This window comes from Hemiscyllium ocellatum, chromosome 12 (genome assembly GCF_020745735.1).
Source record: "Hemiscyllium ocellatum isolate sHemOce1 chromosome 12, sHemOce1.pat.X.cur, whole genome shotgun sequence".
NCBI lineage: Eukaryota > Metazoa > Chordata > Chondrichthyes > Orectolobiformes > Hemiscylliidae > Hemiscyllium > Hemiscyllium ocellatum.
This window is the reverse complement of record NC_083412.1, coordinates 7,355,911-7,373,331: the sequence shown is the minus strand read 5'-3', so window position 1 is coordinate 7,373,331 and position 17,421 is coordinate 7,355,911. Positions and strand designations below refer to the sequence as shown.

Sequence of the window (17,421 nt, the reverse complement as noted above, 5' to 3'; positions counted from 1 at the left end):
GGTCAATAGAGTTGTCAAGAAGGCATACGGCATGTTTTCCTTCATTGGACGGGGCATTGAATACAAGAGTTCGCAGGTCATATTACAGTTGTATAGGACTTTGGTTTGGCCACATTTGGAATACTGTGTACAGTATATGGATGCTTTGGAGAGAGTGCAGAGGAGGTTCACCAGGATGTTGCCTGGTGTGGAAGGTGCTAGCTATGAAGAGAGGTTGAGAAGATTAGGATTATTTTCATTAGAAAGACAGAGGTTGAAGGGGGACCTGATTGAAGTCTACAAAATCATGACAGGCATAGACAGGGTGGATAGCAAGTAGCTTTTATCCCAAAGTGGGTAACTCAATTACTAGGGGTCACGATGAGAGGGTAAAAGTTAAAAGGAGGTATGCGTGGAAAGTCCTGTATGCAGAGAATTACAGGTACCTGGAACACATTGCCAGTTGAGGTGGTAGAGGCAGGCACAATAACGTCATCTAAGATGTATCTAGACAGATATGTGAATAAGCAGGGAGCAGAGGGATACAGATTCTTGGAAAATAGGTGGCAGGTTTAGATAGTGGATCTGGATCTGCGCAGGCTTGGAGGGCTGAAGGGCCTGTTCCTGTGCTGTAATATTCTTTGTTTTTTCAGAGGGGAAAGAATAAAAGGGAACATAAGGGGCGACGTTTTTATGCAGAGCATATGTATATGGAATGAGATGCCAATACGCAAATACATTAACAAAAATTTAAAAGGCATTTCACCAAATACATGGATAGGAATGGTTTAGAAGGACATGGGCCAAGTGCAGGGAAATGAGGTTAGGACATTTTGATCAGCATGGACCAGTTTGAACAGAAGGCCTGTCTCCATGCATATGCCTCTATGACTCTAATCACTGCCTGTTCCATTCAACAACCTATTCTGTAACCAAATCAAGGCGACCAGTTACTTTATCAAATGCCTTTTGAAAGGCCTTATATGTTCTGAACTACCTCTATCAGCACTCTCCATTGCTTTTTTCAAAGAACGTGACTTGGTTAGGCAGATACAATTCGCCCTTAACAAATCCTTGCTGGTCATCCATTGCCGATCCTGCTCTCTTGCATTACTCCAAATGCGAGTTTGTTTTGTCCTAAACAATGACATCTTTTATGTTTCCCACCACACTGATACAAGATGTTGTGATTGTGATGGGTTCAGCCATGTGGACCTCATGGAATATGAGTTCCCTGATTGGTGTTGTTAATCTGATCCAATGAGTGAGCCCTGGCTGATAGATAAGAACAGGAGTGTCATTCCTGATGAAGGGCTCTGGCCCGAAACGTCGAATTTCCTGTTCCTTGGATGCTGCCTGACCTGCTGTGCTTTAATCAGCAACACATTTTCAGCCAATTCCTGTAACATCCCGTAAACACACCCCTCACCAAAGTGAAGGTAAATTAAAACACAGGTTCTTAAAGGCAAGAGAGATGTCACAGAGAGAGAAGCCAGTCAAGAATCATCTGCTGAAGCTTAGAACCTTTCTTTGGACTGCAGCAGCTTCTCGCTGTTGCCACTAAAAGAAACTAGTCAAAACCTGAACTGGGAGAACTGGCCAATCCCTTGCCATTGTTAGACTAGACTCTAACCCAGACATTTCAGCACCTCTGCCTTTACAATCTCTCTTAATAAAAAAAACCCAAGGACAAAATAATCTTGTTAAAGGGGTAGCATCGTCATCAGGCTTCTTACCTATGTTGAAACTGTTGTTTATCTATGTTTCAAAGCAATGTGTCCAACACTAAGTTGATGTTGTATTTTATTTGTTTAGATTGCCATGCCTCATCAGTGGCTGGAAGGTAACCTACCTGTTAGTGCCAAATGTGCCGTGTGTGACAAGACATGTGGGAGTGTTCTCCGACTACAAGACTGGAGATGTCTCTGGTGCAAAGCCATGGTAAGCAGTTTTACTTCCTTCTGCTTTCTACAAATGGTTCAAAGTGAAAGGAAACCATTCAAAAGTGCACCCTTCACTTGTTCTGTGAAATACATGAAATTAGTATACAGAAACAGACCAGCAGGTTGGTACTTAATGCTTATGCTTGTCATGACCTCTGCCCTAATGTCTTTATCTCACTCGATCAGAAAGTGTTTCTCCTCAGCTCCTAGCCATGTATCTAGTTTTTCTTTCAAAGTAATTTGGCTGTTTGCCTCAACCACTCCCTGTTGCAATGAGTTCCTTATTTTCAGCACTTTTTGGGGTAAGATGTTTATGGGAGCTGCACTCAACCAGGCAACTGGGAAGTAAGAAAATAAAATATAAAACTGCAGATGCAGAAATCTGAAACAAAAACAGAAATTGCTGGAGAGAATCCAAGGTGGCGGCAGCGGAATAGGCAGGTATCCAGGCTGAGTCCGGAGTTTGTCTTTACCATCCAATCCTCTTTATTTTCCTATTTTGCTTTTCTTTAATAATTTAGTGGGTTTTTTTTGTAACCTATATTGGTGTAGTGCTTGGAACCAGCTGAATCTTGTTGACTGTGAGATCCTTGTTTGGGGTTGTTAACCTGGGCCAATCAGGAAAGTCCTGCCCGACCAATATCCCCTCAGTTTGGGGGACTGACTCGAGGCTGGCTGCTACAGCCAGTGTACTGCGCACTCGTAAATATTGGGGGACTTGGTGATAGGATATTTGTCTCTATGCATTTATTTCACTTGGTTTGTAATGAGACTGGCGGCGCTGGGGCCACTGAGAGCCCGGAGCAGGACAGCCAGTGGTCAGTGGGCTGGTGTGGAAGAGGATAGCTAGTGGTCAGTGGGTTGGTGTGGAGTGGGGCAGCCAATGGTCAGTGGACTGGTGTGGTGGGGGACAGCCAGTGGTCAGTGGGCTGGTGTAGTGGGAGACAGCCAGTGATCAGTGCTGGTGTGGAGTGGGACAGCCAGTGGTTTGTGGGCTAGTGCAGAACAGGATAGCCAGTGGTCAGTGGGCTGGTGCGGAGTGGGACAGCCAGTGGTCAGTGGGCTGGTGTGGTGGGGGACAGCCAGTGGTCAGTGGGCTGGTGTGGTGGGGGACAGCCAGTGATCAGTGCTGGTGTGGAGTGGGACAGTCAGTGGGCTGGTGCGGAGTGGGACAGCCAGTGGTCAGTGGGCTGGTGCAGAGTGGGATGGTCAGTGGGCTGGTGTGGTGCGGGACAGCCAGTGGTCAATGGGCAGGTGTGGAGCGGGACAGCCTGTGGCCAGTGGGCTGGTGTGGTGGGGGACAGCCAGTGGCCAGTGGGCTGGTGTGGTGGGGGACAGCCAGTGGTCAGTGGGCTGGTGTGGAGTGGGACAGCCAGAGGTCAGTGGGCTGATGTGGTGGGGGACAGCCAGTGGCCAGTGGGTTGGTGTGTAGCTAAACAGCCAGTGGTCAATGGGCCGGTGAGGAATGGGACTGCTAGTGGTTGGTGGACTGAAGTGGCTGTTGGGTTGGGGACTCAAAAGGGTTGGCCAGTGGAGTGTGGCTCGGTGTGATCAGCCTGTCACAGATCTCGAGCCCAGCACTACGGACAGAGCAAGATCACGTGTGGAGAGATTTCAGTCTACAGAAGATTTGTAACATTTATCTGTTAACTTTATTTCTTTATCTTCCTAACTTATACTCTGAAGAGCTGTAATATAGAACTTCTAACTTTTCTCTTTATATTTATACCAAGCTTATTCGATTAGGTTTGTCCCCAGGTAGCTTGTATCTCAGATGGTGCCTTGTGTGTCGACGTTGAGCACATTTCACTGTACTCCTGTATTTTTCACTTGAGTACACATGACAATAAACCTGCAGGTCTGGCAGCATCTGTAGAAAGAAAGCATTTCATGTCCAGTGACCCTTCAGAACTTCTTCCGAAGTGGGGAGTATTCCATCACATTCCTGCCTTTTGCCTTGTAGATGGTGGATAGACTTTAGTGAGTCACAAGGTACATTACTCAGTGCAGAATTCCCAATGTCTGACATGATCTTGTCGTCATGTCTAGTTCAGTTTTTGGTTAGTGGTAATCCCCTAAGATGTTGATAACAGGGTTTCAGTGATTGTAATGCCATTGAACATCAAGAAGCTCTGGTTAGATGCTTTCTCATTTGAGATGATCATTACCTAGCATTTGAGAATGTTACTTGTCACGTATAATCCCAGACCTGGATGATGTCCATGATCTTCAAGCGAGACATGGAAGGAGTAATAGAATCATGTAACATAGAAACAGGCCCTTCAGCCCACCATATCTGTCCTGACTAACCAACATCAATCCTCTTTACTTGCAATTGTTCCATAGGCTACTATGCCCTGATTGTGCTGATCCTTTTTAAATGTTGGGAGAATACCTGCCTCATAACATGCTCTCAGGCAGTGCTTTCTACATTTCCACCATTCTCTGGGTTGAAAAACATTTTCTGTGATTCCCCTGTAAACCACTTACTCCTCACCTTAAACTTATGCCCTCTGGTCTGTGTTTGCCATGGTGAAAAAGATTTTCATAATCTAGTGTGTATGCCTCTCATAGGTTTGCATGCCTCAATCAAATCCTCTCCTCCTTCTCCCCCCCCCCCCCCCAAGCTTCCTCTTCTCCATGAAAACAAAACCCAGCCTATGCAGTCCCCCCTCATAGCTGAGACTTTTCTATCCTGGTGAATCTCCTCTGCACCCTCTCTAATGCAATCACATCATTCCAGTAGTGTGGTGACCAGGACTTCACACAATATTCCATCTGTGGTATAACCAATGTTTTATAAAGTTGTACCAAGAGTCCCTTGCTCCGACATTCTATACCTTGGCTTATGAATGCCATCCTGTATGCCTTCTTCACCACCCTGTCTATGTCTGACCCCTTCAGGACCTACTTGTTTCATTGTTTCTCAGTGCTCCCTGGGGACTTGTCATTCATTGTTTATATCCCCTCTCTTTAGACTTCTCAGAATGCATCACCATGTGCTTACCAGGACGAAGTTCTATCTGCCATAGCCTGAGACCATTCTCCTCACTATCAACAACAACACCAGTTTTTTTGCTATCTGTAGACTTATTAATTATACCTGTTGCATTCATATCCATGCATCATTAATATGTATGTAAAGTAGCAATAATACCCGCAATGATCGCTGTGGTCCACTGCTGGTCACAGGCTTCCAATCATGGAAACAGCCCTCAACTATCACCCTTTGCAAGCCACCTTACAGTGAAGTTTGCCAACTTGCCTTGGATCCCACAGCCTCTTAGGAAGTAGAGAAGGAGAAGGTGTTGCAGCTTTCAGCAGGGAGTCTATTTCAGTAGTATGGAGAGTTGGCATCTTAGAAGATTTCTCAGAACAATCCATATGGGTAGAACATAAAATCCAAAAAGGAGCAATCACATTGCTGGGAGGGTACAGTGGGCCAGCTAACAGTTTGGGGGAAATAGAAGATCAGATATGTCGGCAAATTTCAGGAAACTGTAAAAGTAACGGGGTTGTGATAGGTGGGGATTTCAACTTTCCTAGCACTAACTGGGGTAGCTCTGGTGTGAAAGGTTTAGAGGGAGCAGACATCCTAAAATGCATTCAGGTTAGCTTTTTAAGCAATTATACAGGAAGCTGGTCCGAGTGCTAATTTTAAGTAACAAAACTGGGCAAATGGTAGAAATATCAATGAGGGAGCATTTTGCAAACTGCAATTATACAGAACATGGAACAGCACAGCACAGTTTAGGCCCTTTTTCCCTCAATGTTATGCCGAGCATTTATCTTAATCTAAGATCAACGTAACCGACACATCCCTCAATTTACCATGTGCTTGTCCAGCAGTTGCTTAAATGTCCCTAATACATCTGAGTCTACTACCACCACTGGCAGTGCATTACACACACCCATCACTCTCTGTGGAACGACCTACCTCTGAAGTCTTCCCTGTACTTTCTTCCAATCATTTTAAAATTATGACCCCTTGTGATAGTCATTTCTCCCCGCAAGAAAAGTTTCTGGCCATCTACTCTATCTATGCCTCTCATTACCTTGTACACCTCTATTAAATCAATCTACATCATTCCTATAGCAATATAACTCCATTAGATCCACAATTGTTATGGAAAAGGGCAAGGGTGGATCTGAAATTAAATCTCTCAACTGGGAGAAAGCTGATTTTAATGACATCAGAAAGGCTCATGCCCGAAACGTCAATTCTCCTGCTCCTTGGATGCTGCCTGACCTGCTGCGCTTTTGCAACAACACATTTTCAGCTCTGATCTCCAGCATCTGCAGTCCTCACTTTCTCCCAGTTGAAATATATCCCAGATTGTTGAGTGAGGAAATAGCAGGAGCATTTGCAAAAGCTTTCAATTCCTCTTTGGCCACAGGAGAGGTACCGCAGAACTGGAAGACAACCAATTTGGTATTCAAGAAGGGAGCAAGGAATAAACCAGGAAACTACAGGTTAGTCAGTCTAACCTTGCTGGTGGGGAAACTATTGGACACAACTTTGAGAAACAGAATTAATCAGCATTTGACGAGGTAGGGCTTAATCAAGAACAGTCAACCTGGTTTTGTTAAGGGAAGGTCATGTCTGACCAACTTGACTGAATTTTTTGAAGAGGTGACCAGGTGTGTAGATGAGAGTAATGCTTTTGATGTAGTGTGCTTGGAGCTCAGCAAGGCTTTTGATAAGGTTCCACATGGCAGGCTGATAGCAAAGTGAGAACCCATGGGATCCAAGGCAAGTTTGCAAATTGGATCCATAATTGGCTGAGTGACAGGAAGCAGAGAATGATAGTTTTGGGATGTTTTACAGACTGAACACCTGCATCCAGTGAGATCCTACTGGGCTCAGAGTTGAGCCCTTACTGTTTGTGGTTTATGTAAATTATTCTGACTGAAATGTGGGAATGTTGATTTAATGAGTTCGCAGACGATAGAAAATTGTTGGGGTGCTAAATAGTGAGGGTGATGGTCTTATTTGCAAGAGGATATAGACTGGCTAGTCAGTGACAAATGCAATTCGATCAGATAAATGTGTGTAGTAAAGCAATTGGGCAGGATATACAGACAAAGTACATATAATGAATTATAGGACTCTGGGGAGCATCGAGGATCAGAGGGACCTTTGTGTATACACTGGTCATTTAAAGTATCAAGGCATTTGGATAAAGTGGCAAAGAAGGCATATGGTATATTGCCTTTATTAGTCAAGGTAGAGAGTTTAAGAAAAAAGAGGCCATGCTGGTCCTTTATAAAATATTGGTTCAGCCGCAGCTAGAGTATTGTACCAGTTGTGGAATCCACATTAATGGAGGGATATGATAGCACTGGAGCGGGTGCAGAATAGATTTATGAGGATTATGCATGGGCTGGAGAGTTTCAGTTACGCAGAAAGATTGGACAGACTGAGGTTGTTTTGCTCAGAGCAAAGGGGATTAACAGGGGACACAATTTAGATGTTGAAATGTATGAGCTGCACAGATAAGGTAGCCAGGAAGAAACTTTTCCCATTGATGAAGGGATCTCGAACAATGGAGTATAGATTTAAGGTAAGGTTGGAGGAGATGTGAGGTTTCCACCCAGAGGGTGGTGGGAAGCTGGAGGTCACAGCCTGAAAAAGTAGCACAGGCAGAAACCCTCATAACACTTAATAAGTATTTAGATGTGTTCTTTCAATGCCAAGGCATACAAAGCTATGGGTCAAGTGCTGGAAAATGCAGTTGAATAGTTAGGTGGCTGTTTTGATAGTACGAAGTTAAAAATCACACTATACCAGGTTATCATCCAACAGGTTTATTTGGAAGTACTATCCTTGAGAACACTGCTCCTTCATTAGGTACCTGATGAAGGAGCAACGCTCTGAAAGCTAATACTTAAATAAACCTGTTGGATTATAACCTGCTGTTGTGTGATTTTTTACATTGTCCACCCCAATTCAATACCAGCATCTCCACACCTTGACTAGTACAGACATAATGGGCCAAAGAAGGGTATTTCTCTGTGCTGTCTCTGGCTCTCTGACTTTTGCTGTATATGAACATGGATTGCTTCAGTATGTGAGGAGACATGATTAGTGGTGAACATTGCGGAACCCTAAATCTATCTGAACATCCCCACTTCGGCCTTGTGAGGGAGAGAATGTTATCACTGAAGCTGCTGAAGGTGTTTGGGCCAAGGACATGACCCTGAAGAACTCCTGTAGGCATGTCATGGAGCTGAGATGACTGACTTCCAAAAGCCACAACAATTTTTCTTTTGTTTTTATTAATTTACAGGATATGGGTGCCACAATCTTGCCTGCATTTATTGTCCATTCCGAGTTGCCCTTGAGAAGGTGGCAATACGCTGCCTTCTTGAACCTGTACAGTTCACTTGGTAGATAGAGCCCCACTGTTAGGGAGCAATTTCCAGACTTTTGATATCGTAACACTGAAGAAACGGCAACATATTTCCAAATGCTTGGCATGACTCCACCTAGTGTAAGTAGTTTCTGTCTGATTCCCATTGCCTTAAATTTTGCAAAGGCTCACTAATGTCACACGTGGTCAAAAGCTGCCTTGATTTCAAAATCAGTCACCATCACCTCATCTCAATAATATGGTAGCAGCCCAAGTAACAATTCTGTACTTATTCCATTATCGTCGTCATCATCACTGGTGGCCCCTCACAGATAAGTTGACTCTGTTCCACTCTCGGTGAGTCCATAGGCAGCTGTACAGATCAATGGTGCTACCGCAGGCTCTCTCTCACTTAGGGCAGAGGTGGTTGCGGGAAGAGGTGGGTGGAGTAGGGTTAATGTGGCAACGTGTTCCTTTTGCTGTTTTTGCCTTCTTCCACTTCCCGACAGCAAGTCTTAAGACAGAAGTCGATGCCTTCACTTTGGATGGTGTTGGGTCAGTGGTGCCCAGGTGTAGGTTGGAGTGCTGGACTTCACCAGTGAGGTCTTGAGGGAATGACTGAAGTGCTTCCTCTGTCCACCTGGGGCTTGTCTACCATTTCAAAGCTGCTTGCGGAGTCTCATGTCGATCATGCGGACAACGTGCCCAGTAATCAGTGCTGCGATGCTAGCCTGGTTGAGGACGCTGATGTTGGCGTGTCATTCTTCCCAGCGATTTTGCAGGATCTTGCGCAGGCAGCATTGGTGGTACTGCTTTTATTCCATTGTAGGAATGTAACAAATTACGATAGCTTTAATCCTTTAAACCTCCCATTCTAGCCTTCTATGTCATTTAATGAATCTGGTTCTGATATATTCTCCAGGGTTTCTCCTGTCAGACTTAGCAATTATTTAGTGCTTGTTATTTCCTTGTCAATTCTTGTTTCTCATGGATATTCTGTTGGGCTCTGCCAGGTTCACACGGCTTGCAAGGAACTGTATCCCCGAAAATGTCCTCTGGGCCAGTGCAAAGTGTCCATTATTCCTCCCACTGCACTGAACAGCATTGATTCTGATGGTAAGTAACAGCTCTGACAAAATCTATTACCATTACTGGACATCTGCTTGCCAATCAGCATTGTGATATGAGATGAGCCTTGTATAGGAGATGCTGTCTAGTCCTTATTTCTTAATGTTGATTTTCAACAAGTGTGGATTCCTTGTAGCATTTTACTGAGAGTTTATGTGTAAAATCTGTCTCCAAAGATGTTGAACATTCAATTTGGTAATGCAATAATTGAGTTCAAGATGATAAACTGATGTAAACATCTAAATCAAACCTGTGCTCTCTTGTCGGGAGGATCAAGGCAAAGCAGCACTGTTTGATAGAAATCTTACAGTACTGGACCAGGTAAACATCATAACGATGTCCCCAGTGACTGGAGAGTCAGGATCAGGAGTCACAGTCTAAGGAAAGCATCTTGGATCTGAGATGAGGGGAAATATCTTCAGCCAGAGACTGGTGAGCTTGTGGAATTCTCTGCTACAGAAAGTCAGTGAGGCCAAAACATTGAATGTTTTCAAGGAATTTTATAAATAGCTCTTAGGGCAAATGTGTTCTAAGGCTATGAGGAGAAAGCAAGAACAGGGGACTGTGTTGGATGATCATTCATGATCATATTGAATGGTGGAACTTAGACTTAGACTTACAGTGTGGAAACAGGCCCTTCGGCCCAACAAGTCCACACCGACCCGCCGAAGCGAAACCCACCATACCTCTACATTTACCCCTTACCTAACACTACGGGCAATTTAGCATGGCCAATTCACCTGACCCGCACATCTTTGGGCTGTGGGAGGAAACCGGAGCACCCGGAGGAAACCCACGCAGACACGGGGAGAACGTGCAAACTCCACACAGCCAGTCGCCTGAGTCGGGAATTGAACCCGGGTCTCTGGCGCTGTGAGGCAGCAGTGCTAACCACTGTGCCACCGTGCCGCCCACACTTGAATGGCCAACCACTCCTATTTTCTGTGTTTCTAAGTAAACTTATCCTTTAAAGATAGACCATGCCAGATGATAACTGAAAATGTGTTGCTGGTTAAAGCACAGCAGGTTAGGCAGCATCCAAGGAACAGGAAATTCGACGTTTCGGGCCAGAGTCCTTCATCAGGAAAGGGCTTCATCATTTCCTGATGAAGGGCTCTGGCCCGAAACGTCGAATTTCCTGTTCCTTGGATGCTGCCTAACCTGCTGTGCTTTAACCAGCAACACATTTTCAGCTCTTATCTCCAGCATCTGCAGACCTCACTTTTTACATGCCAGATGATAACCAGGTTGTTCCTGTGATTCTACTGAAAAAAACCCTATTACTACTCTCCCCGCCCCCTCCAGCCCCACCCCCCTCCCATTTATCTCTCAACCCTCTTGGACCTCCCCCACATTCCTGATGAAGAGCTTATGCTCGAAATGTCGACTCTCCTGCTCCTCGGATGCTGCCTGACCAGCTGTGCTTTTCCAGGACCACACTGTTTGACCTCCACTTTCTCCTGAGTTTTAATACTCTCATTCTTCAGTCCAATAACCCCACTGAGATCTCTGCATTCCACCCATTAACCTCATGCTACTGCTGTTCTTCACTGCTGCATCAATAGTTGTGTCTATACCAGCCAACTAGACACTAGAATTCCCTCCCTTGACCTTTCAACAGAAAAAATGTGTATCTCAAGAATGCCCTGAATATAATAAAAGCATTCTTGACAGGAGCCTTATCAAAGAACATTTGAAACCAAAGAGACCAAAAGCTGTGTTCTGATGAAAGGTCATTTCTCCGAAGTGTTAATTGTTTCTTTTCACAGACAATGCCTGAACTGCTATGTATTTGCAGCATTTCAGATTTCCAGTTACTTCAGGATTTTGCTCTTTACCAACAGCCTTTCAAAAGAAATGCATTCTAAGGAATGTCTTAAAGAAGGAACAGAAATCCAGAGCAGTTGAAGACACTGTCACCAATGGAAGTCCAGAATATGACAGGGGTCAGAGTTGGGGAGTGCAGATATCTTGGGACATTGTTGGGTTTGAGCGGATTACTGAGATAGGGAGGGGCAGGTCCCATAGAGGGATTTCAACTCCAAGCTGCTGTAGATTAATAATAACGTGAGTGACATATGAATATGACTGAGTGTGAGTTATCAGATGGGAACAGAGTTCCCATTTACTTCCAGTTGATGGAGGGTGGAACATGGGAAACTGCACAGAGTTTGATGGAATAGCCATGTCTCAGATAACTCTGGTAAGAATGATGGTGAAAGGAGCTGAGGGCAGGGTTGGTATTTCACTCCTTTTTAAGGTGGTTATTAAAATCTCTTTGTTACCTTTTGTTTTCATCTGCCCTAATACCTCCTTTTCTGGTTCAGAAAATTTAGTAGGAGTGTTTATGCTCCTTTGAAGCATATAATTAAGAATTCTATATGATATATAGAATTATTAATTTTGCTGTTCCACAATTAAACAACTCACTGGAGGGGGAGACTCCACAAATATGTTCTTAATGATGGAAGAGCCCAACACATCAGTGCAAAATATAAGGCAGAAGCATTCATAGCAATCCTCAGCCAGAAGTGCAGAGTGGATGATCCATCTCAACCTCTTCCAGTAGTCCCCAGCATTGGGTTCTTGAACTTGCCATTCCCTTAGCCAAGCTCTGCCAGTATAATTACATTGGTAGCATCTACCCAATGATGTGCAACGTTACCCAGATATGTCCTGTACACAAAAAGCAGCACAAGTCGACCCGGCCAAATACTGTCCCATTAATCTACTCCCGATCATCAGTAAAGTTCGTTAGTGTTGAATCATACTTTCAAAGTGACTAGGCATTGTCTGTCAGTGTACGTGCACAGTAAAATATTGCACTGGTTGGCTGTGCCCCACTTTCTGGCCTGAGTGCCTCATTTCCCTCAGTCACCCTCATGCAATTTTCTGCCTGAATTAAACTACAAGAAACAACACAAAGTGAAGCTTTGCAAATCGAATATATGATGACATTGGTTTTGGGGATTTGCCAGCTGTTTCCTGTTTAAAATGCATTGGGCCTTGATTAACTTTGCTTAAAGGCATTCCTTTCTCGGCTTTGCATTGGCCAGTTTAGAGCTTGTGATCTTTGTTGAATGGTACTGAGTGTTGCTCCTTTCCTCCAGGAATTTCACCTTGTTATAAAGCCTTTCGAGTAATGTCAACCAAAATTAGATGATAGCAACAATATTTAAGGGGTTGCATTTTTACAGTGGCTTTTATATCCTGAAGGCAATGCTAAACATTTCACAATTCATAAAATACTTAGAAAATGTAATTACGATTATAACATGGAGACAGTGGTAGTCAATTTTTATATAGCAAGTTCCCACAACACCGATCTGAAGTGGCTTGGAGTGCTTTATCTTGTTAAACATATAGACACTTAAATTAGGAGCAGGAGCAGGCCATTCAGTCTGTTTATACCTGGTCTGCCATTTGAAAGCATCATGGTTGATCTGATTGTGGCCTCAACTCCCCTTTCCTTACTATGCCTGAGACCCATGGAATCCATTAGGTAAAAACAATGACTGCAGATGCTGGAAACCAGATTCTGGATCAGTGGTGCTGGCAGAGCACAGCAGTTCAGGCAGCATCCAAGGAGCTGCGAAATCGACGTTTCGGGCAAAAGCCCTTCATCAGGGATAAGGGCAGAGAGCCTGAAACGTGGGGGTGGGGAGAAAGTAGCGTAGAGTACAATAGGTGAGTGGGGGAAGGGGATGAAGGTGATAGGTCAGGGGGAGAGAGTGGAGTGGATAGGTGGAAAAGGAGATAGGCAGGTAGAACAAGTCCAGTCAAGTCATGGGGACAGTGCTGAGCTGGAAGTTTGGAACTAGGGTGAGGGTGGGGGAAGGGGAAATCTCCGGGACACCCACACCAATCAACCACACCGCCCCAACATTTCAACTCCCCCTCCCACTCTGCCGAGGTTATGGAGGCCCTGGGCCTCCTTCACCGCTGCACCCTCACCACCAGATGCCTGGAGGAAGAACGCCTCATCTTCCGCCTCGGAACACTTCAACCCCAGGACATCAATGTGGACTTCAACAGTTTCTTCATTTCCCCTTCCCCCATCTCACCCTAGTTCCAAACTTCCAGCTCAGCACCGTCCCCATGACTTGTCCGGATTTGTTCTACCTGCTTATCTCCTTTTCCACCTATCCACTCCACCCTCTCCTCCCTGACCTATCACCTTCATCCCCTTCCCCCACTCAGCTATTGTACTCTATGCTACTTTTTCCCCACCCCCACCCTCCTCTAGCTTATCTCTCCACGCTTCAGGCTCTGTGCCCTTATTCCTGATGAAGGGCTTTTGCCCAAAACGTTGATTTCGCTGCTCCTTGGATGCTGCCTGACCTGCTGTGCTCTTCCAGCACCACTAATCCAGACCATGGAATCCATTATCAGTCAAGAATCTTTCTAATTGAGACTGAGCCATTCAATGATACAACCCTCACTGTTATCTGATAAAGAAAATGCTAAAGATCAGCCACCCTCTGAGAGAAAATAGTCCTTCATACCTATATTTCAAATGGGACACCCTTAATTTTTAATCTGTGTTCCCTCATTCTAATTCCTCCCATGAGAGGAAACATTATTTCAGCAACCACCCTGTCAAGCCCCCTCAGGATTGTGTATATTGAAATAAGTTCACCTTTCATTCTTCCAACCTCGAAGAACTATATAATTGTAATTTGCTCTTGATTGACCAGATTTATTTTTAGTAATAGAATATTAGAAAACAGGTATTAGGTCATATAATTGCATTTGACAGTGTAAGCAATACAATGTTTCAACTGAAACACGGCAATGCAGCACTTTTTGAACTGAAATGTCAGCCTCCTGTTGAGATGTCTAGAGTCAACAATCTCTGACTTAGGAGAGAGACATAACATCCAGGAACAAATGACAACCACAGAGAACTAATTTAAAATTATTAGCCTTATATATTGAAGGAGTGAGCCCTGGTGATCTGGGTGCGTGAGTTCAAAAGCAAGCATGGAAAGTTGAATTCTGGTAACTTCTGTGTTTGCAACAAAAGGTTCTGATTATCATCGTTGTTGTGACAGTTCATTGGCTACTCTGACTGCAGCAAGAGAACTGCTGTCCCTGTGAGTGAAATCCCTTTGGGACTTTAAAATGACAAACCTGGCTCACTATAAATTTCATTCCGATCTGTAATTGCTGTGACAATGGCATTCGAATTTACCGTGCAAGTCAGTGAGATCAGAAGAACATGTCTTCCTGGTTGAACGCATTGGGTAGGAAGTCCCTGTTCTGAGAAAGACTGGGTCATGGAATTGGAAAATTGGAGGCGTTGGGACAGGGAATTTGAACTTTCCCTTTCAAAAAAAGCCCCACACAAATTTTCCGTTCGTCATAGAATGCAGAAAAGGCCCTCAGCCCATTGAGTCTGGACCGACGATACCTACAACTAAAGGTGCACTAATCCCAATTTCCCGCACTTGTACCATATCCTTGAATGTTATAATATTTGAAGTACTCATCCAAACATTTTTTAAAAGGTTTTAAGTTTTCTGGCCTCCGCAACCTTGCCAGACAGTGCATTCCAGATTACTGCCACCCTCTGAGCAAAACTGTTTTTTTCTCAAATCCTTCTGAATATCCTGCTCCTTGCCATAAAACTAAGCCTGCCTGTGACTGATCCCTCAACCAAGTGGAAAAGTTGCTCCCTACTCACTGTGTCCATACCCTTCACAATCTTATATAACTCAACTGTGTTCCCCTTCAGTCTTCTCTGCTCTAAAGAAAATCCAAACCTATTGAGGCTTTCCTTATAGCTTATAGATTTTTCAGAGCCCCTGAAATTTCCTGCTTCATCTCCCACAGCAGCCTGGGATGCAATTCATCTAGGTCAGGGGATTTGTCCACTTCTAAGCTTGTCAGAGCCTCCAATACCTCCCTATTTCCCATGTCACACTGTGCAAGTTCCACCTCGTCCCTTTTTCCTCGTGGGTTGTAGCAGCATGCATAAGTCCTCTGATGTTGGGATTACTACTGGCCAGCCGAGAGGAAGTTTATTTGTATTGTCCCATAGTATTGGCAGTGCCAGACCTGAACCTGACCCCCACATATCTCTCAGACAAAAGTATACTGAGCGTGGGAGGAGATGAAAGAAATGAGTCATCAAATTCAGAAACTGTCTTGACTTGTGTTTCCTAAACCCAAGATGAAAGTCCAGCCCACCTAGTACATGCTGAAATTAATATAACCGAAGAGCTTGTGTTTCTGCAGTGAAGCTTATGTGTATGGCATGTTTAAGCTTTAATTGTGTTCGTTAGCACGAAGCTATTAAAAAAGGTCTTTAGTTAATTACAATGGTGATGACTGGGCACAAATAGGGTCTGAGTTGGCTCAGGTTTGGGAACTTATTTGCCTTGACTCAGGAAATTGCAATTTCAATCTTCCCTTCAGCACATCTTAGTATCTGACTCAATATGGATCCCAGTTTGTCTTTGAAGGAATATCTAAGTTAATTAGGTGAGTGATTAGAGATTAGAATTTCAACTGCTGGATGATTTGTTTTTGCACTTGAGTTCTCTGACAAGGGTCAAGAAGTCCTTGTGCATGTATTTTCATGCCGTGCCTGTTCCTTAAAAGGCCAGTTCACTGCAATTAAGCTTCCTTTCACAATTAAATTCTCTGCAAGTGTGTAGTACATGCTGTCAGATTCATAGCTGCCTGTAAGTGGTGAACATGAAATAAGGTACTGGACTTTACTGTAAATTACCACTGCTTTGACCTCATTGAGGAGAGTGTTCATCTTTTCCACATCATGATTGACAATATCTAAGTTGCAGAGGTCGTGGAGGATGATTGGGGTGGGATGGGCATAGTTAAGAAGGCTGCCCAAGGGTGCGATTCTGTCTGGAGAAAGAAGGCAGACTGACTGGATTAGGTGGAAGCGGTAAAAATGTTATGCTGAAGGTGACCACTCTGCGACAGTGAGTAATACTCCTGGCTTGCAGGGAGTGTCCCACAACAAGATTCACATACATACGTAAGAAGCTAAGAACCATAATATTGTGTGAGAAAAGTGGACCCATCCTTGACTGGAATTGGTGTATCCTCCATGAATATTAGCTCATCCAAAACTCTGCCACCAGTATCCCAACACATAATTTAATCCTGCATTTCTGTGTTTGCTGACTTACACTGTTTTTCAGATGAGCAGTGCCTTAATTATAATATTCTCTTTTTTTCAAATCCCTCCATGTTTTGCACCTTCCTAGCTCTGAGCCTTCCTTAGTCTTCTTGAAATACCTACCCTTCTCTAATTCTATTTGTTGCACATTGCAAACTTGAATTGCTTTAGTTTTAATGGCTAAGCTCTGGAATTCCATCCCTGAACTTCTCAGTTTCTCTTTAAACTTCTTAAGATTCAATCTTTGACCAAGCTTTTGGATATCTTTCCTAATGTCAGTGTTACATTTGTTTGGTAACATTGCTGGAAGTGCCTTGAGTCATTTTATGACATTAAAGTATTTTATAAAATACAAGTTATTGCTGTTTCTAATTCTGTAGTTATATCATAATCCCTAAATTGTGAGCGTTCATTGAGATTTTTTTAACAACTCTCCTTTTCTGTAACTACCTGGACAGACCTCATCAATTTGTGATCTACATTTAATACTGCCTTTATCCTGCAAATTTACTTAACCTGAAAATCAAATAATTCCAAATGTAAATTGTATTGTATCTTTGATCCATCATTTTTTGACAGTCCCACAACAGTACAGCAATGCTGCAGTGCAGTCCTGAGGGAATGTCAGTTTGAGAAACTAGCTTTCAGCTGACCCAGGTATCCTGTTTTAATGGGATACCTCCAAAGGAGGTGTACAAGTCCCCTGACCTTCAGTGCCATGGGGAATATACTTCCTCAGCCAAGACTATCACATACAGATTGACCTGTCATTTATCTTTCATTCATTGATGAACCTTGCTTTAAACAAATTGACTGCTGCAATTGTATATATCAAGAGTGTCTACACTTCCTAATCCTACTTCGGTTG

The 17,421-nt window shown here is 43.8% G+C and overlaps 1 protein-coding gene across 4 annotated transcripts in view; it reads left to right on the top strand.

Annotated features, from left to right (window-relative positions):
• Positions 1 to 17,421, top strand: part of dgkh (diacylglycerol kinase, eta) — a 570,460-nt gene that overhangs the window by 383,483 nt on the left and 169,556 nt on the right. For all 4 annotated transcript variants that reach the window (XM_060832853.1, XM_060832854.1, XM_060832851.1 and 1 more), the window contains 2 exons: positions 1,795 to 1,920; positions 9,289 to 9,391. In XM_060832853.1, the coding sequence (XP_060688836.1) occupies positions 1,795 to 1,920; positions 9,289 to 9,391 (229 nt within the window). The remainder of the gene's footprint in view (positions 1 to 1,794; positions 1,921 to 9,288; positions 9,392 to 17,421) is intronic.